Source organism: Heptranchias perlo, chromosome 29 (assembly GCF_035084215.1).
Source record: "Heptranchias perlo isolate sHepPer1 chromosome 29, sHepPer1.hap1, whole genome shotgun sequence".
Taxonomy (NCBI): domain Eukaryota; kingdom Metazoa; phylum Chordata; class Chondrichthyes; order Hexanchiformes; family Hexanchidae; genus Heptranchias; species Heptranchias perlo.
In genome coordinates, this window is record NC_090353.1 from 23,853,980 (window position 1) to 23,880,812 (window position 26,833).

The following is a 26,833-nucleotide window of genomic DNA, read 5'->3' on the forward strand; positions in this document are numbered from 1 at the left end:
ACTGCTAGAAACATGTTTATATCAAGACTATATGTATGTGTGGATTAGCTAGACATACAAGTTTTAGGTTTCTATCCTGCATTGTGATCAGAACTAAGTTTACCAGAATCACATTGTAACACTTAGAAGACAGTAGCTTTGATGATGTTATCAGCTGTCACCATCTGAATCAAATATTTTCCAACAAAGACTAGAAAGCAGAAAAATAAAAACGAAGGGGAGGATGGTGGTGGTGTATTGTTTGCACAGATATACAGTGGCAAACGTGCTTATTAGAGCATTCAGTTTCCACAAGAGTCTCATTCTGTTTGCTGATAACATAGCAAAATGTAGTCGACATAATTAAGGACCTTATTGTCAATCAATAACTATAAATTCCTCCTATGAACCCAAACTAAATGAGACTTTATGTATATTCATTGCATATTGTATATTCATGCAACATACATTTTGACAATTTAATCTTTCTGCCTTTCCCCCTGATGGTCCAGCTCATTGATAATTGCAGGTTTAAATCCACAACCACTGTTCCATGCCTTTTTGGTAGAATGCAATACTTGTGTTTTTTTACAAAAAAAGTTCCCTCACCAGTTGCATGAGAGTCAACTTAAACTCATACACCGGATGTACAGCACCCGACATAGGATTCACAGATTTCACCCCTCCTTGTTGAATGAATGCAACTCTGGCCCCCTTTAAGTCCCCCCCGCCCACTCCATCTTTAGTGGCAAAGTGTTCAGCGATTTACTGACTGTAGGAATTTACAAGCAGCTACAATTGCCAGGATTCCCACAAGGAGCACTGGAGCAGGAGCCTTAAAGGGCCAGGCCTAGTTAGCAGCTAAACATCACACCATGCTGGAGATCCTAGACAAAATGTGAGCAATGCCACAGGAGATCCACTCATTTATTTTTGAAAAGAAAAAGACTGTATATTGGTTTCTATATTGGTGTACTTGTAGTACATTTTCTTAACCTGGCAATTACCAGAGGGTACACTGACAGCATAGATTTGCATTTTTGTACAATAATTTTACATCTATTAGACAACTATGGAGAGGAATAGTCAGTGATGGATGTACGGTGCTTCCTCACTCTTTCTAGGGACACTATTGGGTACACCTGGAAGAAGATGCTAGTGTGCTTTCAATTAATGCAGCAGTGGGGGGTTAGGTAAGGGCAGAGGTGGGTGATGTTGCAGAAGTGGAAATATGTGGTCTTGGCGATGGCTAAGATGTTTGAAGCTCTCTCAGGGTCAAACAAGACATCAAGGTTGCGCACCATTGGGCTCAGTCTGTCCAAGAAGCCAGGAGTTGGAAAGGAATTAGAAGGTGGGGAAATTTTGGTGGGAAGTGAACAGGATAGACTAGCCAATGTTAAGTTGGAGAAAGAGCTTGCTTGCCATGATTTGATGTCAGATAAGCAGACAGCACAGTGGTGATGGAGGTAGAGATGGGGGCAATCAATGGAAGCTGATCCCATGCCTACAGTTGATGTTACCAACGGGCGGCATGTAGACAGGGAGGGGAGCAAAGATGGAGCCTTAGAATACTTCAGAGGTGACTGTGCGGGGATGAGAGGAGAAGCAATTGCAAAACATATGTTGGAACGAATAGGAGTGGAACCAAATGAAGGCAGTGTCATGGAGATGAAACAGAGAGAGATTGTGAAGGGACATGGTGTAGTCATCTATGTTGAATGCTGTGGAGATGTCAAGGAGGGATAGCTTACCAGTCACAGTCAGAAAGATTTTGTTGGTAACTTTGACCTCAGTGATCTTGGTGCTGTGGGCAGGGTGGAAACTAGCTGAAGGAATTCCAACAGGGAGTGAAGTGGACAAAGTGTTGATGACATGATTGAGGACCTTACAAAGGAAAGGGAGGTTACAATAGAATGATAGTTGGAGAGGACGGAGAGGTCAAAGGGAGCTTTTAAGGGGTGGTGGTAGTTTTATAACAATGAACCCAAACTCCACAGGATGGCATGGGAAAAGATCTTTAAGAATCTGCTATTTCACCTGAGCAGTGACTGCAGCAAAGTGAATTATAGGGTCATAGATTTAATTGGAAAGATTCCGAACACAATTTTGTTGACAGACCACATTTTTTCTAGAAATAAGTTACAATTTTAATTGTGCCTCAAGCATGCAGTTTAACTTCTGTGACGTATGCAATTACAGATGCAAACCTCAAATTCTTACAAAACATTTTAATTATAAAAATCAGAAGACATCACAATTGCCAACATGTTGGATCCCCCCCCTCCCCTCAAAAATTAAGCTTTGATGTTGCAAAATGGTGCAGTTCCTTCACTCTGGTTAACATCTGCCAAATCCATATGTAAAGCAAGCCAGTCTAATTGTTATTTATAGTAGCAATGCTGCTTAAGCTAAATTTACCAGGTTTAAAGAATATTAGTAATTACAACAATAAAGTTTAATTATTAATGAAAAATGAAACATTTATCCATTTCAAGTGTTTTTTTTAATTCATTCATGGGCGTTGCTGGCAAGGCGAGCGTGTATTGCCCATCCCTAATTGCCCTTAGAAGGTGGTGGTGAGCCGCTGCCTTGAACCGCTGCAGTCCGTGTGGTGAAGGTTCTCCCACAGTGCTGTTAGGAAGTTCCAGGATTTTGACCCAGCGACGATGAAGGAATGGCGATATATTTCCAAGACGGGATGGTGAGTGACTTGGAGGGGAACTGCAGGTGGTGTTGTTCCCATGTGCCTGCTGGCCTTGTCCTTCTAGATGTTAGAGGTCATCGGTTTGGGAGGTGCTGTCGAAGAAGCTTTGGCGAGTTGCTGCAGTGCATCCAGTAGATGGTAAACACTCCAGCCACTGTGCGCCGGTGGTGAAGGGAATGAATGTTTAGGGTGGTGGATGGGGTGCCAATCAAGCAGGTTGCCAATGGATGGTGTTGAGCTTCTTGAGTGTTGTTGGAGCTGCATTCATCCAGGCAAGTAGAGTATTCCATCACACTCCTGACTTGTGCCTTGTAGATGCTGGAAAGGCTTTGGGGAGTCAGGAGGTGAGTCACTCACCACAGAATAACCAGCCTCTGACATGCTCCTATAGCCACAGTATTTATATGGCTGGTCTAGTTAAGTTTCTGGTCAATGGTGACCCCCAGGATGTTGATGGTGGGGGATTTGGCGATGGTAATGCTGTTGAATGTCAAGGGGAGGTGGTTGGACTCTCTCTTGTTGGAGATGGTCATTGCCTGACACTTATCTGGCACAAATGTTACTTGCCACTTATGAGCCCAAGCCTGGATGTTATCCAGGTCTTGCTGCATGCAGGCATGGACTGCTTCATTATCTGTGGGGTTGCGAATGGAACTGAACACTGGAATCATCAGCAAACATCCCCATTTCTGACCTTATGATGAAGGGAAGGTCATTGATGAAGCAGCTAAAGATGATTGGGCCTAGGACACTGCCCTGAGGAACTCCTGCAGCACTGTCCTGGGGCTGAGAAGATTGGCCTCCAACAACCACTACCATCATCCTTTGTGCTAGTTAAGACTCTAGCCACTGGAGAGTTTTGCCCGATTCCCATTGACTTCAATTTTACTAGGGCTCCTTGGTGCCACACTCGGTCAAATGCTGCCTTGATGTCAAAGGCAGTCACTCTCACCTCTGGAATTCAGCTCTTTTGTCCATGTTTGGAGCAAGGCTTTAATGAGGTCTGGAGCCCAGTGGAACCCAAACTGAGCATCGGAGAGCGGGTTATTGGTAAGTGCCGCTTTATAGCACTGTCGACAACCCCTTCCATTACTTTGCTGATGATTGAGAGTAGACTGATGGGGCGGTAATTGGCCGGATTGGATTTGTCCTGCTTTTTATGGACAGGACATACCTGGGCAATTTTCCACAGTGTTGTAGTTGTACTGGAACAGTTTGGCTAGAGGCACAGCTAGTTCTGGAGCACAAGTCTTCAGCACTACAGCCAGGATGTTGTCAGGGCCCATAGCCTTTGTTATATCCAATGCACTCAGCCGTTTCTTGATATTACGTGGAGTGCATCGAATTGGCTGAAGACTGGCTTCTGTGATGGTGGGGATATCGGGAGGAGGTCAAGATGGATTATCCACTCAGCCCTTTTGGCTGAAGATGGTTGCAGACGCTTCAGCCTTGTCTTTTGCACTCACGTGCTGGACTCTAATAGAATAGAACCTATGCAATCCAATTCAACATCACACTTTTAGATCAACCAGACCTGGAATTTGAACACAATTACTGAAAGACAATGTATTGTATCTCATGGATTTCTTTTCAAATACAATATTCTGGCTGAGTAACAAAGATCAGACACACTTATTGAACATTTTAATAATTCGAATAGTTGAACTTGTAGAATACAAACAAGCTAAGGTAGAAAACAGGCACACACTTAAAGATGTTGGAAAATGTCTTTAATGAAGATGAAGTACTGCAAAGTACTGTACATTTGAAAGCAACATGGTTACTACCAAAATAACAAATTGAAGACCAATCTACAAAAGTTACATTATGTCAAAACACATAAAATTCTTAAAAAACACATAAGTCAGTTAGCAGGAGGAGGAGGAGGAACACCTGGTGGTGGAAGAGGTGTAGGGGGTGCAGATATTGGTGCAGAATCACTGGGCAATGGAGGCCTAATCATTGGAGGAACTGGTGCAGGGGGTGGACCCTGTGGAGCTGGAGGCAGTTGTGGTGGACCAGGAGGCACTGGGCCACCTGGCGGCATCGGTGGCATGGGCATGCCTCCTGGTCGTGGAGGTGGCATAGCATCTGGAGGCATGGGGCCCCTTGGTGGCATGCCATTCATGAGTGGTGGCGGTGGTGGTCTGTTCTTTATTCCAGGTGGTCCAATAGGTAGGCTCTGTGGTTGCATAGGTTTTTCCATCTTGAAATGGAACTGAAGGAAAAACTAGGAGAAAAAAAAAATCAACAAAAGATCAAACTAACCCGCTGACATTAACTTCATACAAAGAACCTGAAGATCGATTTTGAAAGTGATAAAAAATGTGTATATAATCACCATGAATATGTAAATGCAACATCTTTAGACTCATTTTCCATAGAATGATGACAACATTGTAACAGCCTACACTAAACCAATGGGATTTTTGGGGGGTTGAGAGAAAGAGAATGGGACGACACTGCATGACACAGAGAAATCATCAGCATATAACTGAAGATATAACAAAAAAGAGAAAATAGATTCTGAAAAAAATGTGTAGATATGGGGAGAACAATTCTATATCCTTCCAGTCAGTTTTTATTTAAATCTCACAACCAGGACAAAGGCAAGGTATTGCACGTTGAAAGAAAGAATGTAATCATAGAATGATACAGCACACAGGAGGCCATACGGCCCATTGTGTCTGTGCCGGCTCTTTGAAAGAGCTATCCAACTAGTCCCACTCCCCTGCTCTTTCCTCATAGCCTTGCAATTTTTTCCCCTTCAAGTATTCATCCAATTCCCTTTTGAAAGTTACTACTGATTCTGCTTCCACCGCCCTTTCAGGCAGTGCATTCCAGATCATAACAACTCCCTGTGGAAATGTTTTCATGCCCCATCTGGTTCTTTTGCCAGTTACCTTAAATCTGTATCCTCTGGAGACACACTGGAAATGATTCTTGTCTCCATTAAGCCCCATGTGTTGTAGCTTATGGGATGTAATGGAGTGAGAAATTCAGCAAGATCTATTCCACCAGATCTCTGCCAACTTTGTACTCTGTGTCTATTTCCAGTTGAAATGCATAGGAGCCTCATTGTAATATTAAAAGTAACGCATAATGTCATTTTGGGGTACATCCAAGTTATCAACATGCATTACACACAGTGCTCGTCATGTCCATATATAATGTGCATCCAAGGTTGCTTAGCGCTCAGCTGCATATGGAAGTTAAAAAGGGCCTAGTAAGAAAATTCAGTGTACAATTTTCAGCTCATTTCTGCACCATTTTTTTCCGTTGCCACTTAGGTTTTCGGGAGCCATTGTAGCAAATGTTCTCTGGACTTGCTTAAAAACTGTTAAATCTCTAACTTCTTCCCGTTCTGACGATAGGGCATCGACCTGAAATGTTAACTCTGTTTCCCTCTCCACAGATGCTGCCTGACCTGCTGACTGTTTACAGCATTTTCTGTTTTTATTTCAGATTTCCAGCATCCTCAGAATTTTGCTTTTGTGGGAATTGTTCTGCAGCTTTCCCCCCTTCTCCTGGAACAGCTTCAATAATGCCATCAATAGTCTTCCCAACGGGAATCCTCATATCTGGAAGAGGAGAAGGATGACCAATGAAGGGATGCCAGACAGGTCAGGCTGCATGAGGTGTCTGCGCTCACCCGCCACTATCCTCACACCCACATATACTGAGAGAGGTGCATCTACCTCATTTTGTCAGGGGATTAGTGCCTGCAGAGGTTCCAAGGTGCAAGAGAGGCTGTAGCAGCAGGATCCGTAGCATAAGTATGATATTTAATGGCACGACTAACCATAATGTTGGATGGTTCTTCGGAAGAATCTCATGGGATCAAAAGCCAGGATGGCCAGAGTGGCCAGACCCACCAAATGCCACCAATCATATATGAAGGTCCTGGCACACCTACCTGGTAATTACCATGGAGAACAGTTTTCAGAGAATCCAGGTCAGCAGACAGCCAGTGATAGTAATAGTCAACTGCAGCCTCAGATCTGTCTCTACCTCCTTCCAGGCATACTGTAATGCTGTCCTACAGGGCTAGTGTCATGGAATGGCAAAAAGATCCATTGTCCTTGCAACCTCATAACACCACCTCAGTTTCAGCAGCCATTGAACAGGATCAGATGCTGGGCTGTTCTATAATTTGCCTATAGACTCACACCTCTACATTGGGTTTTCTTTCCCTTCATTTTTGTCCATCACTTTTTAGCCCTCCGCCCCTTCAGCCTTGGCAAGATTGCCATAGGGTTGAAATGCCTTTTGAACCTTTCAAGATACTGCAAGGATTTTTGTCCCTCTATCCTGCCATTTTCCTTTAAGTCCAGAGTCCTTTAAATTTCACCCTCAATGTTCCAGTCCCACACTAGGCTGCCTCCCTGCATGTATTCAAATCTGCACTTGGAGCTGTGAATAATTATATAAATGAGCAGACTCCAGTAAATTGTGTGCTCTTTGCATTGTGTCTACAACTGAACTAGTTCTTAAACATTGACAGAATTACACCAGTAACTGAAAAATCAGTCCCATGTATTCCACAGGTACATTAGACCGTTCCGAGACAGAAACTGTAGGAGACCTTGGATGTGGCTGCTCACCATATCCAACAATGTGAACTGGCAATAAACAAAACAACAGGATGCTCAATTATATTGTTAAATCAGTGGAGTTCAAATTCCCATAAGTTATACTAAAGCTGTACGGTGCTCTGATCAGACTGCACCTGGAGTACTCCAATCAGTTCTGGTCACCACAGAATAAGGGGCACCAGAATTCAGGCCCTTCAGATGGTGCAGAGGGATCAGCTATAATGAATGACTAGATAAGGTGGGGCTTTTAAGCCTCAGAGATATATCTCAGAGGACATCTTGTTGAGGTATACAAGATACCTACCAGGACAGACAAATGGTACTTTCAGATATGTCAGTGCTGCAGGGTCCAGGTTGTGAAGGAACTATTTCTTTACACAGAGAGTGATTAACAGCTGGAATTGATTGCCAGAAATAACTTACAAGATTAGGGAGCTGGACTTATTTAGGAAACAGCTATATGCTGGAATTGCGAGGTGTTACAATTGGGTATTCTGGGAAAATTAAATCAAATGACCGAATGGCCTTCTTCATCTAAACTTATGTTTTGAGGTATAACGAGGGATCTGCAGTGTTGCCATGTAACCTTTGGCAGAGACTATAATGGATATTATAACCGGAGATCTTAAAAAATACTGTGCATCGCTGAAAAGGAGTTAGTCATAATCAAAGAATACAGACATAGCTCACTTTGTGTTGGATTGATCTGGAATGATAATGTAAAAAATTGCAAGAATACCTGTTTTGTTTCTCTGTTCCAGTGGGTCCAAAATTTCCCCTCAACTTTATCAATTTCTCTACTTGGTACCTAAGTGCAATTAAAGATGTGTTAAGGTATCTGGTTTGCCAAGTACAGTCCTCTATGATGGATATTTCAGTGTTCCCTGCAAACTCCCACCCCATCTCCAACCTGCCTTTCCTCTCTCAAGTCCTTGAATGAGTTGTCGCCTCCCAAGTCCGTGCCCATCTTTCCCGCAACTCCATGAACCCCTCCAATCAGGTTTCCACCCCTGCCGTAGCACTGAAATGGCCCTTATCAAAGTCACAAATGACATCCTGTGACTGTGATAAACTATCCCTCTTTATCCTTCTCGACCTGTCTGTAGCCTTTGACACTGTTGACCACACCATCCTCCTCTGTCGTCCAGCTGGGTGGGACTGCCCTCGCCTGGTTCCATTCTTATCTATCCAGTCGTAGCCAGAGAATCACCTGCAATGGCTTCTCTTCCTGCTCCATTACCTCTGAAGTTCCCCAACGATCTATCCTTGGCCCCCTCCTATTTCTGATCTACTTGCTGCCCCTCAGCGACATCATCCGAAAACACAACATCAGGTTTCACATGTACACTGACGCCACCCGGCTGGGAAGACAGAAGCCATTCTCTTCAGTCCCCGCCACAAATTCTGTTCCCTAGCCTCCGACTCCATCCCTCTACCTGGCCACTGTCTGAGGCTGAACCAGACCGTTTGCAACCTGTGTCCCCTATTTGACCCAGAGATGAGCTACCAGCCACATATCTGCTCCATCACAAAGACCGCCTACATCCACCTCTGTAACTGCACCCGTCTCCACCCCTGCCTCAGCTCATCTGCAGCTGAAACCCCCATCTATACCTTTGTTATCTCAAGACTGGACTATTCTAATGCTCTCCTGGCCGGCCTTCTATCTTCCACCCTCCATAACTTGAGCTCATCCATAACTCTGTTGCCCGTATCCTAACTCGCACCAAGTCCCATTCATCCATCACCCCTGTGCTTGATGACCTACATTGGTTCCCGGTCCAGCAACGCCTCAACTTTAAAATTCTCATCCTTGTTTTCAAATCCCTCTACAGCCTCGCCCTCTCTATCTCTGTAACCTCCTCCAGCCCTCTAACCCTCCAAGATCTTTGCACTGTTCCAATGCTGGCCTCTTGCGCATCCCCGATTTTAACTGTTCCACCATTGGCTGCCGTGCCTTCAGCTGCCTAGGTCTCAAGCTCTGGAATTCCCTCCGCAAACCTCTCTGCATCTCTACCTCTCTCTCCTCCTTTATGTTGCTCTTTAAAACCTACCTCTTTGACCAAGCTTTTAGTCACCTGTCCTAATCTCACGTGGCTTGGTGTCAAATTTTGTTTGATAACGGTCTTGCGAAGCGCCTTGTGACGTTTTACTACGTTAAAAGCGCTATATAAATACAAGTGTTGTTATATCTATTTCTTTCAATAATCTAAACTAAATATGCACAATAGGGAAGACAGTACAGGTTTTGAACAAAAGTTTGACATGAAAAACTGACATTTACTTAGTGCAACATTCACTTAAAGCATTTTTTTCTTTCACAACAAAATAAAATGCAAGAACTTGGCCCAAGCACTATTCCATAATCGGGTCCATCTGTTTAAACTCCATATATTTACTGTTTTTCCCCCATCTTCCTCTTTCCAATTTGCAAACGTTTTCCATCTATATTTTTAAAAAAAACACATCCCCTATATTTGTTTTCTTTTTTTCTGACTGTCCATCTCTGATCATCACCATGATTTCTAGCTCAGGGTAACCTCATCAATGCTAGCATATTCAAGTGATCGCTGTTACTCTGCACAGAACAACACTTTATTCAATGATGCTATAAGTGACCAAGAACAAGCAAAATCAGTACCAGCTCTGTTTTCAATTAAGTTCTTTACATAAAATTACATCAAAATGTTAAAGACAGTGATAGGCAGATTAGTGGGACTACGGTCTACTCCTCTTAATTCAAAGCCACTTAATTCAAATTATCTAATATTCAATTTTTTTAGCCCTAAATTTCCACTGTGTTTTTTTTAATTGTTTAATCAAATTATTGGATAATTCATTTTTTTAGTGCAAGAAAATAACTTTGAATTATCAGGAATCCCATGTAATATTGGTAAATTGCTTTTGTGTGTGAAAAAAAATCAACTTATTTTGCCCCCCACAGCATTCGAGTTAATTTGTCTCTCAGAGTGCCCACAAATCTATGAGAGTACAATACCTTGAAAGAAATGGTTTCATATGGCTCTGCCGCAAACAACAGGTACTGCCAGCGCCTGTCAGGTGGCTCAATCCGCTGCTCATATGCAGACATAAACCGATGGCGTGGGATTACACCTTCTGCAATTTCAGGATAATCAATCTAGAAGATAAAATTGAAGTGTTTACAATTAAACCACTGTTGAATATAAACATTCAGCTAGCATACATATATATTTTGATGTGAAAAGTAAAGTTTGCTACGTAACCTGGTATATGTTTAAGATTAGCACTAATACCCTAGCAACAAGCTGTGGCAAAAATGAAGCATTTTTGTCTATAATGGATTATTTATTGGATTCGTTATTGCTGGTCATAGCACACACAAGGTTTAAATTGATTACGGTTAGCTACTTCTGCAGGCTGCACAGAATACACATGCCAGATCAGTTGATATGTGTGGATTGATTGCTGTCATTGTACTTGAATGGGCACCTGGCTCAGATCATTCAAAGTGTTTGGGACTGATCCATGGGACAAGTTACATTCAATTACAAGCATCCTGTGGGGCTGACAGTCTAAGGTAGCTAAGAGATATACAGTTTTAAAATTCCTTTTGTTCTGGGATATCTTCAGATAAGTTTGGAATGACATCTTGGCCAGCAATGCAACCAAACAGCAGTCAGTCTGGAACTATCAGGGCTACATGGTGAGTCAGAGGTCTCCATGCTGGCGGATAGCTACTTGACCACGTTTCAACAGTCAACATAGGAAAAGTTGCTTTTGACATTGAGGAGATTGGTAAAGTTTGCAATTACTGCAAATATACGGTTTGTTTTGAGTACTATTCAATTACCTGTTTAATGTTCAATAAATTTGTCTAGTGGTTTATAGTCAAAGCCACAATCCAAGAGGGTACATTCTTCTACCTAACGAAGACCAAAAAATCACTTGGCGGCATATCACATATTCCAGTAACCTGGTGTACAGTGACAAAGGTTCCCTGTTTGACCCCTGAATCTGGTTACATTTATTAAGAAATTGGGACAGTAAAGGTACATTCTGGTTCGTAAGGAAACCAAGGAGTGGCAGTGATGCTGAGCCCAAGGAAATATCTAGTGTTAAAATCCAAAACGTGAAGCAAAGATCTGCCCAAATACTTTGTGTAGTTTACATTTTAATACCAAAATAAAATACAGAATACAATGGCTGGTTTATTAAGCTCAAATTAATTAATTGTTTCAATCTGTCAGCAGTGCTTTATAAGAGATCTGCAAGAGTGGTCTATGGTGACTAGGCTGCTATTTCCTCCCTCTCCTGTTTTACAACCCTCCGAGAACTCAACGTTCCTCCGACACTGACCTCTTGTGCATTCCCTACTTCCTTCACTCCACCAACGTGCCTTCAGCCATCTAGGCCCTAAGCTCTGTAATGTCCTCCATAAATCTCGCACCCTCTCCACCTCTCTCTCTTCCTTTAAGATGCTCCTTAAAATCTACCTTTTAGTCACCTATCCTAGTATCACCTTCTTTGGGTTGTTATCAATTTTTTTTTCTGATTACGCTCCTTGGGACGTTTTAGTATGTTAAAGGCGCTATAGAAATGCAAGTTGTTGTATAGGGAAGCACATATCCAATTAGGTGTTTCTGCAACAGACACGCCCAAAGATAGAAAATTTATCAAGTGGAGTATAGCGAGTGTGAATTTGTATCATGCCATTTCAGATCACGATGTTCTCACAGTCCATCCCTATGCTAACTATTTAAACTTAAAGATTTTTCCCATTTTTACATTGGGAGTTACATTCATGGTTTGTTTGGAACAGAAATATTGCAGAGATAAGAATATTGTGCCAATAAAATCCTGAAATAAAAGGTATTAGCTTATTGATCACAACAACAATAGGTATAATATGTAAATTATGAATCTCAAAGCAACAAAATAAGAATTTATAACAATTTAAATTATCCATAATATTCTAAACAAGTAAAATTGACGTGTTCAAACTGGAAAAAGGGAACTGATCAGCACTACAATATTACAGGGTACATAGACACTCAAGGGAAATAGCTGAAATGTCTATGTGACCACAAAGAAGAAACCTCTCCCATTCTCCCTTGAATATGTGCCCAATGTCCCTGATCGGTCAGCAAGTTTATCCAGTGAGTAACTGAGTCATACAGCCCAGGTTCAATTCGCTGAGTTAGCTGATATTTGCTGTACAGTACTACAATTGACTTTGGAGCCTTTGGGAGAGGGTTTCCTTTCACATCAGTACCCAGTGACCCTGCTGGAAGTGCGTGGAGAAGATTGGGAATGGTTATGATGGCCTGCTCGATTGACTGGTCAGCTGATACATGGTACCAGAGGACAACCAGAATCCATGGGTCCATGCTCCAATCAGAAGTGAATGCCTTTGGAAATGGAGGGCAGAAAATTGACAGAAGGAAGGGGGGAAAAAAAAATTCAGAATGGAGCCCTTTACAATCAACATGCAGACTACATAATGGTATATTACCTGAAAAAGAAGACTTTGTTGTCCCACTTCTGCATCCCTCTGCTTGGTCACTACAAAAAAGAATTTTAAATCTTGATGTATTTAAGTTAGTCTATTTGAAATAAAATCCTCATCCAATGCAGAGCATTAGTACTCTATCCTCCTCTTGCTGGGACAGATAGTGAGGTAATTTCAATTGTAGCCTTATCCATGAGCTTTAATTACCAAATTAAGTTTAGGTGCAGCATGAGATATCTGTGACGAATCCCACAAAATTTCTAAACTTATCAGACATAGCAGGATTTACAGCCTGAATACTGCGATTTTGTGCAAAGAGTCTTGCAGATAATGAAAATGGCAGTTTCTCAGTAAATCCCTTCCTAAAGCCTTGATCAACCAGCAGGAGGCATAATTCAAATGCAATGAGGCACACTGGCTTTGATTTTCCCTCTGTCACCAACTCAAGTTATTAAATGTCAAGTGATAATTCCCAGCTCTATTATTCTTTAATGTTTTACACTGACACTTGTGTTAAGTATTAAAAAATTTCAAGAAACATTTTCCACACTTCATATTCCTAAACCATGAACTGTTTAACAAAATACACAAGTTTTCAATTAAGTGAAAATGAAACCTATTTTTTTTGTCAAAATAAGAATCAATTGGCACAATAGCCCATTGTGACACAACACAAGGTTTGAAAAATACCTTTGTAACCTGGCCGACCAATTTTCACAAACTTCTTCACCTCCACTTTAACCTTCTCTGGGGCAGGCTGTGCTGGTGCTTCCTTTGCCTCTTTTGCTGCTCGTCGTGCCCTGCATTCAAAACACAAAATGGATCATTTGGCAGGAAATTTCAATATTTGCTGTGCAGACTCTGTTAGAATCAGGATCTACTCCCTCCCTCAATTGTCAAGAGGCATTTCCTGAGATAACAGACATGTGACCAATCCCTAGGTTTTTAACCAACATTCTGTAACTGCTACTCAAGTGCAGCACTGATTGGCTCATCCTCACGTTAAGTGTCTCACCCCAAATCTGTACCTCTCGTGAGTATCTGCCTAAACTGAAAACTCATCAACGATTAAGTACGTACCTGTCTCACTGTCCATTGAGCTGTATCCACTGGTCTCCCAGATTTGCCATTTTCAACAAAAATTTAGTTTTTGTGTATCCATAAATTATTTTATTATATATTTCATTTAATCATAGATTTAAGGGTACTTTGCCTGCTAAAAACGACATCAACAACAACTTGCATTTATATTGCGCCTTTAACGTAGTAAAACATCCCAAGGTGCTTCACAGAATTGTTATCAAACAAAATTTGATACTGAGCCACATGAGGAGATATTCGGACAGGTGACCAAAAGCTTGGACAAAGAGGTAGGTTTTAAGGAGCGTCTTAAAGGAGGAGAGGTAGAGGCGGAGAGGTTAAGGGAGGGAATTCGAGAGCTTAGGGCCAATGCAGGTGAAGGCACGACTGCCAATGGTGGTGCGATTAAAATCGGGATACGCAAGAGCCCAGAAATGGAGAAGCGCAGAGACCTCAGAGGGTTGTAGAGCTGGATGAGGTTACAGAGATAGGGAGGGGTGAGGCCATGGAGGGATTTGAAAACAAGGATGAGAATTTTAAAAATCAAGGTGTTCCTGGATCGGGAGCCAATGTACGTCAGCGAGCACAGGGGTGATGGGTGAACGGGACTTGGTGCGAATTAGGATACGGGCAGCAGAGATTATTACCTTGGTTGCATCAGTCCATTGAAAAATAAACTATGCATTTGGATCCTCAACTTATGGAAATAGGTGCATTCAATAGAGACTTCTATACAATGAATTGTAAAGATACATTAGTTGCTTCTGGGTATGTCACTACAGTATCCAGTGGACAAAATCCTAAGTTACAATTTTTTATTTCACCTCAAAAAGGTAATTGTGGCCTCTCATAAAGCAAGTATGGAGATGGATGATAACATAGCAGCACAGTGCATTAGTATCCTGGGATACAGGCTCATTCCCATGATTCCTCACACGGAAAGATCTCGATGTTAACTACATTGTCACAGGAAGTGCCTAGTAGAGGCCCGGCACTGTTCCACAGGGAGGGAGGAGAGCTGGAGGCTACGCAAGCAGACCTGAAACTGGGGAGGGTGATGCAGAAGGGTGCACTGTCTATCTAGGGGCCAAAAGCTCTTTTTTTTTAAACCTTGTTTTCATATGTAAGGCTTTACCACAGTCAGAGAATTTGTAAGAGGCTGAGAATTGTTATTTTTAAGCTCACCTGGGCTGCTGAATAGCATGTGGAGACTTTGACTGGGGGGAGGGGCAAGGCAAGAATAAGAAAAGAAACATGCTTTCCTAACAAACCCTGAAATCTTTCATGTATCTGACACCAGCATGTGTTACATAACCACTGTTTCTTAGTCTATGGTACACATCTCACTAAATTCCTTCAACAGGGTCTGTTGGGAACGACGTAATGAAAAGAAAACTAGTCTTTATTCGCTGAGAATTTTACATTCAAAACTGTCACAGAATGGGAAATTCCCTTCGCCATTACAGCAGTATTCAAGCACAGGAAGAGTCGTAATGCAGGGCAACTGTCGCAATGTAAACAGCAAATCTCAATAGCACTGAACTGCATTTTGTAGACAAGTTATATCTCAATTTTACTTTGCTCTAATGAGCAAAGTGTGCCTATTTAAAACACCTCAAAAGGCTGAGCAATGAATAACTGCAAAAACAATGTAATTTTACACTTACAGATTAGTCTGATGTTTTTTCCCTTGTGTGTGTGCCAAATAACTCCCCTGTAGAAAAATAATCAAATCAAATTAAAACAGTACCCTAACTATCCCTAATTTTAAATACAGTTAAGAAATAGGTAACTTAACTAAATTAACTGAATGGGGTGGAAAACCAGATGACATAGTGGATTAAAACACTGCTTTCGCCTCTGAAAACTGGGTCTTAATCTAGTCCAGATGGATGAGTGAAAATCTCTCTATCTTATATCTAAAGTTGAGGTGGAAATTTGAGTAATTTCAACGCTATTTCCATAAGTCACCAGTTCATACATAATACTGTCCATAAATCAGTACTAAATTTGGAGTCTCACACAGACTAGTAACAACAGTTAGTGTGGCAAATAGAAGTGTCCCACAGGTACATGTAGGTGATCTTCCGAGTCTGGGATGCAGCAGAGGGAACTTTATTATGCATCAAACGCATTCAATATCTAACCTGTTTGACGCTGGTGTTTGGGTGGGAAAATGTACTATTCTCAGTACTGCTTTTATCTTAATTAAAAACAAATTCAGCCCAACTCCCCCAAAAAATGAGTAAGGAGACTCTACAAAAAGCACTGAGATAGATACTAGTGACAAAAGATTTATATTTGCAAACTCAAGCAATTTAAATACTATTACACAAATTACAAAAATAGGTAGCACCTGAAGTAATGCCCTATCATACCAATATCTGAAAAAATGAATCACAACAGTTAAGAACATAAGAACATAAGAAATTGGAGCAGGAGTAGGCCAATCGGCCCCTCGAGCCTGCTCCGCCATTCAATAAGATCATGGCTGATCTGATCCCAACCACAAATCTAAAGAACACAAGAAGTCGGAGCAGGACCCGGCCACATAGCCCCTGGGCCCTCTCCGCCACCCACAGGGCATTGACCGATCCGAACTCAGCTTCATGTCCAATTTCCTGCCCGCTCCCTATAACCCCTAATTCCCTTTACTTCTAGGAAAAAATTTTTTTTCCATGTGGATTCTGTTTCTATCCTTCTGTTAGTTATGTCCCTTTTTTCCACTGCCACTATGTTATCTCTAATTAATACAGATACTCCACCTCCCCTTCTTCCCTCCCTATCCTTTCTGATTATGTTCAAAGATAACACCTTAACCTAAAAATACAACATTAGGTTTGAGGTTAATTCATCCAGCTAATGTTTTACTGTTGAAAGCTTGAAGTACAAGATGACTTTAGTGCTATGTTCAACCAAAATAATCATGGAAACATTTCTAAGTGAATAAAATACAATGTCAGATAGACAACTGCACTAAAAACTATTTTACAATGTTATCTTGTATTTGAGCCCCAGGTACTTCAATTGGTTGAGTGCCGTCCTGGGAGCTAAAGGGCCCAGGGCTCCCTCAGCATTTCATTCTTCCCATGTGCATAAAGTGAGTGTCACATCTCAGGATACGGAGAGGGGGGAGGACAAGAGCAGGAGGCTGCAGGAACCGTTTGCAGTGTTTTTCACACTCATGGCTGTTGGCAATGGAAACAAAGATCTGTACCGCCTCATACTACCATATGAAGATGAGAGAAAACTCCCTTTCTCGGCACATATTCCAGTTTCACGTCATGACAGGACTCTCCAAAGCTTTCAAACTTACCTCATTGTTGTGAAGTGTCAAGCAAAGTTTACATTCATAGGAACCCAAGTGATTTTTCATAAAATAGGGATCCTACAAAGATAGAAAGAGAACAAAAATTAAAATGAAGTATAGTGAAACATTACAAGGAATTTAAGTAAACAAATCATAAGAATCAAAACTTAACCTTATTTATGTCAATGGTTTCCAAAGCTAACTGTCTCAGCCGTTCTCTTCGATCTCGATTGCTTTCAGAAGAGGAAGCAACCCCTCCACTCCCTGTTTTCCCTCCCGGTCGATGTTGGAAATCCATAGTTATTTGATGAACTGTACCTTAATACAAAATCTGAAAGAATTTAAAAACAAACAGACATATTAGCCCAGAATGCTTTACATCCTACACAGAAACTTCTCATTTGTTTCATAAAATGGCATCTTATCAGAAATGTTTTAAAATCATTCCATGAAGGGTAATTTCACGATCTAGGGGTCTCAGCAGGGAGGGGCACTTTCAGGGAGCACATCTTAGAAAATCACAGGCTGGGTGCCCTTGATTCCTGAGATGCACTCTATGTGAGCATCGCTTCAGGAATGCCATATTGTGGAACAACCCCTATTATTTTTTTTCTTTTTCAAAAAAAAAATACCAGCTTGGTACAGTCTCAAAGATTTCAATTTGAGTTCTTGAGATTATCCCATTAACACTGAAACAATGCCATCATAACCCAGGTACATGTACTGATGAGAGAATTCAACTTCATAAAAGGAACAAAATGTTTGTCAAAGATTTCATACTTACATATTTTGGTGAATACTAGTGTAGTGAGTTAGACATTAACTTTCCATTTTTGGGAGCTGGTTTCAAAACCAGCCCAAGCTGATGAGATGAAAGCCTGTTCTATATGTTGATGTCTACCTGCTGACTATTAGGGAATGTGAAATGGGTTTGGTGAGCTTCAACCCAGTTCTTAGTGCTCATGGGTCCAGAACACAAAACTGCACTCATTTTGGCATTAATTTGAAATGTCACTCAGAGGTCAATCAATGGCTGGTGTGGGAAATAGAGAATCTTACACTGGTGCAGTAAAACTCTTGGGAGCTTGTCGCTAAGGTATATTGTTTGGGAAGAGTTGAGGGAGCTTTACTGTGCCTGGAATTATGTTATACCTAACCTGAGAGTGCATGATGCTGACACTAGTCCCCTGAAATGAAAACTGTTCCATTTTCCAGCATCAATATCCCTCATTCAGTGCCAAAACTCACAAAATGCCAGTACTAATATTTAATTTTGGCAGATCTGAGAATTACAAAATGTCTTTGGTCTACACATTTACATATCAGTTACACTATAAATATTAATTCTGTTCACCAACAATAAGCAGCACCAGATGGGGCACCAGTTTGGGAATATAGTAGGGTCAGAAGCTCCTTTCTAGCTTCGAAACATAGAAAATAGGAGCAAGAGTAAGCCATTCGGCCCTTCAGGCCTACTCCGCCATTTAAAATGATCATGGCTGATCGTCTAACTCAGTACCCTGTTCCCGCTTTTTCCCCATATCCCTTGATCCCTTTAGCATTAAGAAAAATATCTATCTCCTTGAATACATCTAATGACTTGACCTCCACTGTCTTCTGTGGTAGAGAATTCCACAGGTTCACCACCCTCTGAGTGAAGAAATTTCTCCTCATCAGTTCTAAATGGCATACCCCGTATCCTGAGACTGTGACCCATGGTTCTGGACTCCCCAGTCATCGGGAACATCCTCCCTGCATCTATGTTTTGATGAGAACACCTCTCATTCTTCTAAACTTAGTGAATATAGGCCTAGTCGACCCAATCTCTCCTCATACATCAGTCCTGCCAGTCTGGTAAACCTTCTAAAGTACATTAATGCCAAGTGACTATGTTAAACATATCCAAGGCCAAGTTGCAGTAGGAACACCACAAATATTCAAACAATGCAGGTTGGGGAGGGAGGTGTGGTAAAAGAGACCGGCAGTGATGTTGGGGTTCAACACACAATAAGCGGGTGCTTTCTGCATTTCATGCACTGGGTGCCTGGCCACTTCTGCACTTTCAGGGCTCCCAATTAATGCTAGTCTGCCAGATAGATACTGCTAAATTTTGCAAAAGACCAGTGAATGTTAATGCATAGCCTCATTCCACTCTGGGAAATCTTCTGCCGCCCCACACTCCAACCCTTACCATCCAATCGTTCAACTCTGGATTTCTGCTCTCTCCTCACACCATCTGCTCCACCAGAGGCTAATTCTTTGGCCCATTTACCGTTTCAAATTCTCCTTTGCTTTGTTACTCATCTTCCTGCCTCCCAAAGCCTCTTAAAAACCAACCTCTTCAACCGTTCCTCTGGTCATCCTTCCACCCACCAAATTTCTCCCCCGTGTAAACTGCTCTGAGATGTTCACCTATGTGCGCAGCATATACTTACTTATTAATGTAAGCAGTAGGTGTTGTTGTTGAAACAAATGCGACAAAGTACTGCTGTAATTTCAGTCACAATGACTCTAGAAAGGGGATGCCATTTTGGTGTGAAATTGCCATTCTTTCCAATAGCTTCTTTCCTGATGATCACACGTCAAGGTACCATAATCATAACTAACTAGTAGAAAAATACGTTGCAATGGACAAAAAGGCTTTTTACCTGTTTGAATTCTAGGAAATAGTATGGAATAAAATATTAGCATAGCGCGCATTAAGTTTTTTTTTTAAATGAGGTTTTCAATAGCTTAAATGCAGGTAGATAATTCTTTGGAGCTTTGTACACCACGACTGATATGGGTTTGTGGACTTTATCATGGTTGTACATGGCCTGGATGCAGTGCATTTTGACACTTGGAGCCTTTTGTTTGTTTTTGATCGCCAGGATTTGCCTGGCTTGTGAGGACAATGAGTCCGATTTACTTTAGCTACTAGTTGGGGTTCCAGTCTTTGGCTTATTCCCGTTCTGCATTAGTCTGTTCTTCCTTCTTTGAAGTCCATCAGACTGCCTACTTTCATCTCTACAACATCACCAGTCCCCCTAAAATCCTCATCCCTGCCTTTGTCACCTGCAGGCTCAACATCTCCTCATTGACCTCCCAAGCTCTATATAAACTGCAACTTGTCCAAAGGTCTGCCACCCACATCCTGTCCACAGTCAATCCCGCAGGCCCATCACACCTACCCTCACCAATCTCCACTGTCTTCCTGTCCCTCAATGGATTGAATTCAAAATCCTTGTTCACACAACTCTTCACTGTTTCGTTCCACCCAACCCCCACAACCTCATCCAGCCCTACATCCCAGCTCATCGTCTGCACTTCTGACCATAGCCTCCTGTGTATTCGTTGTCTTCTTTCCGCTCCATCTGTGGCACAGCCTTTAGCCATCTCAGCTCAACTTTCGTCATTAACCCCTCTACCTGGCTACTTTACTCACCACCTTCAAAAGCCTCCTCTCAGCCAATCTTTGGACAGGTTTCAATTATCTGCCCTAATTATCCTACTAGTGATGGGTACCTGCTTCTCCGCTAGGACCTTTACTGCATTAAAGGCGCTACAAAAATAGGAGTTGTTTGGTAGGAAAGTGGGGGGATGTGAAAGAGAGGGCTTTGTGTCAAGTGTGCTTTCAGTAAGTGTTCCAGATTACCTGGTACTTCAGCTCCAAGCAGAGGCCAAACATCACTTGCTCCAACTGGTATATGTCCCATAGAAGTTTGAACAATGAAATTTAAGTAGTCCCCTTAACATTCAAAAGCACTTCAGAGTAGTAAAAATGGATACCAAGCATCAGTGGGGAAAGTTAGGCGAAAGAAAGAACTTGCATTTATATAACACCTTTCACATCCTCAGGACATCTCAAAGTGCTTCACAGCCAATGAATTACTTTTGAAGTGAAGTCAGTGTTATTTTATAGGCAAACATAGCAGCCAACATGTACATAGTAAGGTCCTATAAATAGCAAATAAGATAAATGACCAATTAATCTGTATTGGTGGTGTTAACTGAAGGACGTGATATCAAGAAACGGCTGAGTGCACTGGACACAGCAAAGGCTATGGGCCCTGACAACATCCCGGCTGTAGTGCTGAAGTCTTGTGCTCCAGAACTAGCTGTGCCTCTAGCCAAGCTGTTCCAATACAGCTACAACACTGGCATCTACCTGACAATGTGGAAAATTGCCCAGGTATGTCCTGTCCACAAAAAGCAGGACAAATCCAATCCAGCCAACTACTCTCAATCATCAGCAAAGTGATGGAAGCTATCGTCGACAGTGCTATCAAGCGGCACTTACTCACCAATAACCTGCTCACCGATGCTCAGTTTGGGTTCCGCCAGGACCACTCGGCTCCAGACCTCATTACAGCCTTGGTCCAAACATGGACAAAAGAGCTGAATTCCAGAGGTGAGGTGAGAGTGACTGCCCTTGACATCAAGGCAGCATTTGACCGAGTGTGGCACCAAGGAGCCCTAGTAAAATTGAAGTCAATGGGAATCAGGGGGAAAACTCACCAGTGGCTGGAGTCATACCTAGCGCAAAGGAAGATGGTAGTGGATGTTGGAGGCCAATCATCTCACTGCTGCAGGAGTTCCTCGGGGCAGTGTCCTAGGCCCAACCATCTTCAGCTGCTTCATCAATGACCTTCCCTCCATCATAAGGTCAGAAATAGAGATGTTCGCTGATGATTGCAGTGTTCAGTTCCATTTGCAACCCCTCAGATAATGAAGCAGTCCGAGCCCGCATGCAGCAAGACCTGGACAACATCCAGGCTTGGGCTCATAAGTGGCAAGTAACATTCGCACCAGACAAGTGCCAGGCAATGACCATCTCCAACAATAGAGGGTCTAACCACCTCCCCATGACATTCAACGGCATTACCATCGCCAAATCCCCCACCTGGGGTCATCAGTGACCAGAAACTTAACTGGACCAGCCATATAAATACTCTGGCTACAAGAGCAGGTCAGAGGCTGGGTATTCTGTGGCGAATGACTCACCTCCTGACTCCCCAAAGCCTTTCCACCATCTACAAGGCACAAGTCAGGAGTGTGATGGAATACTCTCCACTTGCCTGGATGAGCGCAGCTCCAACAACACTCAAGAAGCTCAACACCATCCAGGACAAAGCAGCCCGCTTGATTGGCACCCCATCCACCACCCTAAACATTCACTCCCTTCACCACTGGCGCACTGTGGCTGCAGTGTGTACCATCCACAGGATGCACTGCAGCAACTCGCCAAGGCTTCTTCGACAGCACCTCCCAAACCTGCAACCTCTACCACCTAGAAGGACAAGAGCAGCAGGCACATGGGAACAACACCACCTGCGCATTCCCCCTCCAAGTCACACACCATCCCGACTTGGAAATATATCGCCTTTCCTTCATCGTCGCTGGATCAAAATCCTGGAACTCCCTTCCTAACAGCACTGTGGGAGAACCTTCACCACACGGACTGCAGCGGTTCAAGAAGGCGGCTCATCACCACCTTCTCAAGGGCAATTAGGGATGGGCAATAAATGCCGGCCTCGCCAGCGAAGCTCACATCCCATGAACGAATAAAAAAACACACCAGGAGAGCTCCCTGTTCTTCAAATAGTATCTTTTACATCCACCTGACCAGACCTCATCTTAACATTTCATCCAAAGGATGACATCTCTGACAATGCAGCACACTCAATAATGCAATTAAGTGTCAACTTGGATTATGTGCTCAGGTCCTGGAGCGTGGCTTAAATCCACAACCTTCTGACTTAGAGGCAAGTGCTACTATTGAGCCAAACTGATGCTATAGGAGTGGAGGCCAAACATGCTAGAATAATTTCGATAAGGGGTTTTAAGGCAGAGAGGGAGTTCTAGAAAGTAGGTACAGTAAGGTTAAAAGCTCTGCCACCAATGGTAGAATTGAGGGAAGTTGGGGAGAAACTAAAGCGTTGATATGGCACAAAGATGGAGAAAGTCACAGAAGTAGGGCGCAGCGTGGCTACAAAGGGATTTATCGATAAGGATGAGGATTTCAAAATCAATGCATTTAGGATAGAAAGCCAGTGTAGGTTAGCAAGGATTGGTGTGATGGGCAAGTGGGACTTAATGCAATAGGATATATGATGTGGAGATGCCGGTGATGGACTGGGGTGGACAAATGTACGGAGTCGTACAACACCAGGTTATAGTCCAACAGCTTTATCTGAAATCACAAGCTTTCGGAGCTTTGCTCCTTCGTCAGGTGACGAAGGAGCAAAGCTCCGAAAGCTTGTGATTTCAAATAAAGCTGTTGGACTATAACCTGGTGTTGTACGACTCCGTACATTAGGATACAGGCAGTACAATTGTGGACGAGTTACAGTTTATGGAGATTGAAGCTGTGGGTGTGAGATAGACAGGGAGGCAGGGAAAGTAAGCAGTCTTGGTGGTGGTCATAATACAGGGTATGAACTCAGCTCTGAATCAAGCAGCAAACCAAGGTTGCATACAGTAGAGCCTAAGCGAACAATTGGGGAGGGAGATGGAGTTAGCAGCAAGGGTATATAGAATTTTTAGCAGGGGCAGAAATTAATTGCTGCGGTATTTCCAATGTTCAATTAGAGGAAATTTGGCCTCATCCACATCAGATAATCAATCCGACAACACAGATGGTGGTTCAGTCAAGGAAAATGGCAGCGAGGCAGCGTTGGGCATTGTCTACCTACTTATGTAGACTGACCCAAACCTATGTATGATGTTGCTGAGAGGCAACATGTATATTAAGAAAACAGGGCTGAAGATGGAACTTTGGTGTGCACTAGAGGTGATGGTATGGGGGCAAAAGAAGCAATTGCTGGAGATACATTAGGTGTGTTGACACAAGGAGTTGAACCAAGGAAGGACATTACCATGAAGCTGGACCATATAGCAGAGGCAGTTGAGGAGGATGGTGTGATCAATCGCATGGAATGTAATGGAGAGGTGAAGCAGCATTCGTGGTCTTAAGCACAGGTGGCATTGGTGACTTTGACCAGAGCACACTCGGTGCTGTGGGTGGATGGAAACCAGATTGAAGGGATTCAAACAAGGAGTTGTGGGAGAGGTCTCTCCACTATATGTATACACACACACACACACATTTATATATCCACTCCTGGTTTATTCACCGTTCAAGTAAACATGCAGCACAAACATTTCACACCATCTTTACACTCACAGAATAGCCCGGTATCAGACGAACCAGGCACATTACTCATTAAGCTCGCTCTCACCAAAGTTGCCCCAATTACTGTAAGTTTACAATGCAGTAAAAAGTCCGGTGAAAATCCGACCAGCGCAATAAACACCCGGGGATCACAGGCCTCCCTCAGGCAACCTGCACAGCCGAGAACCGCGCGCACCGACCGGGTGTAACAACCAGGACCCGGGGTCAGCCTCAGAACCCCGGCCTCCCGGACCCTCCGAGCCGGTATCCGAGTCCGTCCCTCTAACCCAGTACCTGAAACCGTCTCCAGGCTCCGCGCCGCGCGGCCTCTCAAACTAAACCGGAAGGTAGTCAGCGTACCGGAAGTGAATCGTTTCAACAACTTTATTAACACCGACAAACCCCCTCCCCAAACATCAAGGACGGGCCTGAAGTGAGTAACGGTTGGTACGAGTGCTGCCTTTAATGTTAGTCATTCGCAGCCGTTGGCCACGAGTGTGGGGAGAGACAGCCCTCCAGTTTAACGCCAAATTCTACTGCGCCCTTGTGGTTGTGGTTTAAAACCTCGGGTCGCTCGGGTGTTTCCGGCTCTTTCCGTATTTACCGATCTTTAAACGGATAGCGGGGCCCGACTTCATTTCACTTTTATATAAAACAGCGACCACGACCACCCTTTCCTTCCTGAAACAGTGAATTCGGATCGGATCGGGCAGCCCGGGGGCCGGAGGGAGAAGCCGCTTAAACCCTTTCAAGGGGGTTTGGGCTGAGATCGCCTTAAGGCTGCGGGCACTTTACCGGCTGCCATGAGATACAATGAGCGGGAGCTGCTGTGCCTCTCCAAGCAACCGGCCGAGAAAGCGGCCGAGCTCACCATGAGGGGTCCGAAGCGCAACGACGGTAAGGACATCAAGGGCTTAGAATAAATCAACCTTCAGCCAGTTGCTCGAAGGGTGTTAACGGAACGCAAACTGGCAAGGGAGGGGAGAAACACCCTGGGTGTTATTTATATTGCAACCAATGTGTCTGTTGATGTGTGACCTGATGGTGACAACTGATGTGTGTAATGTGCAAGAGTTGTCTCCCTCTTTGAGTCAAACCCGTGGAAAAAAAATACACCAGGTTGCCCCAGTGCCTAAAACCATCGAAGGTTGCACCCCAACATTTTTTTTGACACACTCAATCATACAAATTAAACCAAAATGCGATTGTCCTCATCGACTATGTATTCCAGTCCCTGTGGTGCCCACCGGTTGTTGAAAAACTCAAGCCTGCTGGCATACACAGCATGCTCCCTATCCAGGGCCACGCAAGAGTTATCTCTAGTCTTCTCACTTCTCTTTTCATTTAAAGTTATAATTAGCAGTTACCCTTTTTATAAGGCTGTCTGTTTTCAATTGCAAAAAGTAAATAAGCTGGAAATCTGAAACAAAAAAAAACAGAAAATACTGGCAATACACAGCAACAATAACTTTCATTTATATAGCTTTTAATGTAACAAAATATCGCAGGGCACTTTCGATGCTGAACCAAAGGAGGAGTTATGAGGGTGACCAAAGCTTGGTGAAATAAGTGGGTTTTAAGTAGGGCCTTAAAGGAGATGAGGGAGTTGGAGAGACAGAGGGTTTAAGTGTGGAGCCTAGTAGCTGAAAACAAGCTCATCAATAATGGGGCAACGGAGAGATGCACAAGAGGCTGAAATCAGAGAAACAGTGTTGAGGGAGTGTTGCAGGGCTGGAGGGGGTACATAGATGGGGATTAGACTTATGGAGAGATTAGAAGATAAAGATTTTAAATTTGAGGCGTTGGGATCTGTGAGCTAATGTAGGTCAGCAAGGACAAAGGTGATGTTCGAACAGGACTTGGTGCTTAATAGGATACGAACAGCGGAGATTTACGTGAGCTGAAGTTTAATGAGGGTGAAGGATGGATGGCCGGCCAGGAGAGCATTTGAATAGTTGAGTCTGGAGATGGCGAAAGTATGAATGAGAGTTTCAGTGGTCAAGGTGAGAGTGGAGGCAGGCGATTTTACGGAGGTGAAAGGAGGTGGTTTTTGTAATGGAGAGGATATGATCAGAAATTCAGCTTGGGGTTGAGCGAGATGTTGAGGGTGCAAACTGTCTGGTTCAACCTAAGACACTGGCCAGGCATGGGGCCAGCAGGTCTGTCAGCAACTGTAAAGGGAAAAAGATGGGCTAACATTTTGGGTTTAGACCTTTTTGTCAGAACCCTAAGTTCTGATGAAGGGTTCTGTCTGAAATATTAACCAGTCCTTTTCTCTACTAAGGCTGCATATAATCCAGCATTGTGTTAAAAAAAAATTGTGTTGTTGCTAATCACCCTACTTATTGTTCAGGCTTGTTTATTTTCCTTCCCTGCTTGTACTTGCCAGTGTTCAACTATTAGACATCATGCCTTCAGGCCAACTTACATTGCAGCAATAACCCCTCCCCAGAACAGCCATTTGCTGTTCTCTTTGCATTTCATATTTCCTTAGTGTCTCAATAATATGGAAATTATGTCA

At 43.0% G+C, this 26,833-nt stretch overlaps 2 protein-coding genes across 4 annotated transcripts in view; one reads left to right on the top strand and one right to left on the bottom strand.

The window, feature by feature from the left end:
- The window catches only part of plekhj1 (pleckstrin homology domain containing, family J member 1), a 48,485-nt gene that overhangs the window by 1,981 nt on the left and 19,671 nt on the right, over positions 1 to 26,833 (top strand). The window contains exon 2 of one of the 3 annotated variants that reach the window (XM_067968304.1): positions 6,149 to 6,306. In XM_067968304.1, the coding sequence (XP_067824405.1) occupies positions 6,288 to 6,306 (19 nt within the window). In that variant the 5' untranslated portion in view covers positions 6,149 to 6,287. Of the gene's footprint in view, positions 1 to 6,148; positions 6,307 to 24,698; positions 25,210 to 26,833 lie in introns of those variants that run through there. The other 2 variants (XM_067968303.1, XM_067968302.1) reach the window with 2 other exon arrangements.
- On the bottom strand, positions 4,397 to 24,709 carry sf3a2 (splicing factor 3a, subunit 2). Its single transcript, XM_067968301.1, has 9 exons — positions 24,607 to 24,709; positions 17,332 to 17,490; positions 17,166 to 17,237; positions 15,517 to 15,563; positions 13,460 to 13,569; positions 12,773 to 12,822; positions 10,277 to 10,417; positions 8,018 to 8,086; positions 4,397 to 4,913 (listed from the first exon to the last, which is right to left on the bottom strand). The coding sequence occupies exons 2-9, from the start codon at positions 17,455 to 17,457 to the stop codon at positions 4,548 to 4,550; spliced, it is 981 nt and encodes a 326-aa protein (XP_067824402.1). The 5' UTR covers positions 17,458 to 17,490; positions 24,607 to 24,709; the 3' UTR covers positions 4,397 to 4,547.

What these genes read in the sequence shown, in the direction of transcription:
- sf3a2 (XM_067968301.1), bottom strand. Translation starts at nt 17,457, where the DNA reads ATGGATTTCCAACATCGACCGGGAGGGAAAACAGGGAGTGGAGGGGTT. An exon ending in ATGAAACCATTTCTTTCAAG is followed by an intron (nt 8,087 to 10,276) that starts GTATTGTACTCT and finishes AATTGCACTTAG; the next exon opens with GTACCAAGTAGAGAAATTGA. An exon ending in GGAACAGAGAAACAAAACAG is followed by an intron (nt 4,914 to 8,017) that starts GTATTCTTGCAA and finishes TTTTTCTCCTAG; the next exon opens with TTTTTCCTTCAGTTCCATTT.